Source organism: Charadrius vociferus, unplaced genomic scaffold (assembly GCF_000708025.1).
Source record: "Charadrius vociferus isolate BGI_N301 unplaced genomic scaffold, ASM70802v2 scaffold573, whole genome shotgun sequence".
NCBI classification, from domain to species: domain Eukaryota; kingdom Metazoa; phylum Chordata; class Aves; order Charadriiformes; family Charadriidae; genus Charadrius; species Charadrius vociferus.
In genome coordinates this window covers 213,777-214,268 of record NW_009647569.1, presented here as the reverse complement: position 1 = coordinate 214,268, position 492 = coordinate 213,777, and the positions used below count along the sequence as shown (strand labels likewise).

General features: G+C 64.8%; 1 protein-coding gene across 1 annotated transcript in view; it reads right to left on the bottom strand.

Moving 5' to 3' along the window:
- Positions 1–492, bottom strand: part of POU4F3 (POU class 4 homeobox 3) — a 1,665-nt gene that overhangs the window by 462 nt on the left and 711 nt on the right. The window contains exon 2 of the mRNA XM_009880830.1: positions 4–444. Coding sequence (XP_009879132.1) covers positions 4–444 — 441 coding nt within the window. The remainder of the gene's footprint in view (positions 1–3; positions 445–492) is intronic.

The window sequence follows — 492 nt, the reverse complement described above, 5'->3', positions numbered from 1 at the left end:
CCGGGGGTCCGTCTCCGTCTCGGGGCCGGAGATGACAGCGTGGGAAGCGAGGCCGTGGGGGGGAGACATGTTCATAGGTTGGGAGTGGTGGGCCATGTGGTTGATGGCCGACATGTGAGAGTGAGGGTGCGAAGGTGTGGAGCCCACCTCTGGGCCCGGCACCCCTCCAAGCGGGAGAGCAGAGTTGAGGTGGTCCAGGAGCTCGCCGTCCAGGCCCTGGGAGGGCTGGTGGTGGTGGTGGTGGGGATGGTGCGTGGTCAGCACGGACGGGTGGTGCAGGTGGACGGAGGACGAGGTAGGAGTGCAGGACACGCTGCTCATGGTGTGGTAGGTGGCATCCGGCTTGAAGGGGTGGGTTTTCTGCGATACTATATCCACAGCGGCCAGAGCCTCGGCACCCCGCAGCAAGGTCTCATCAAAGCCCGCAAAAATGTTACCCTGGATCTGGACGGGGGTGGGGAGGGGGTGGGGAATGGAGGGGGGCATAAAGGG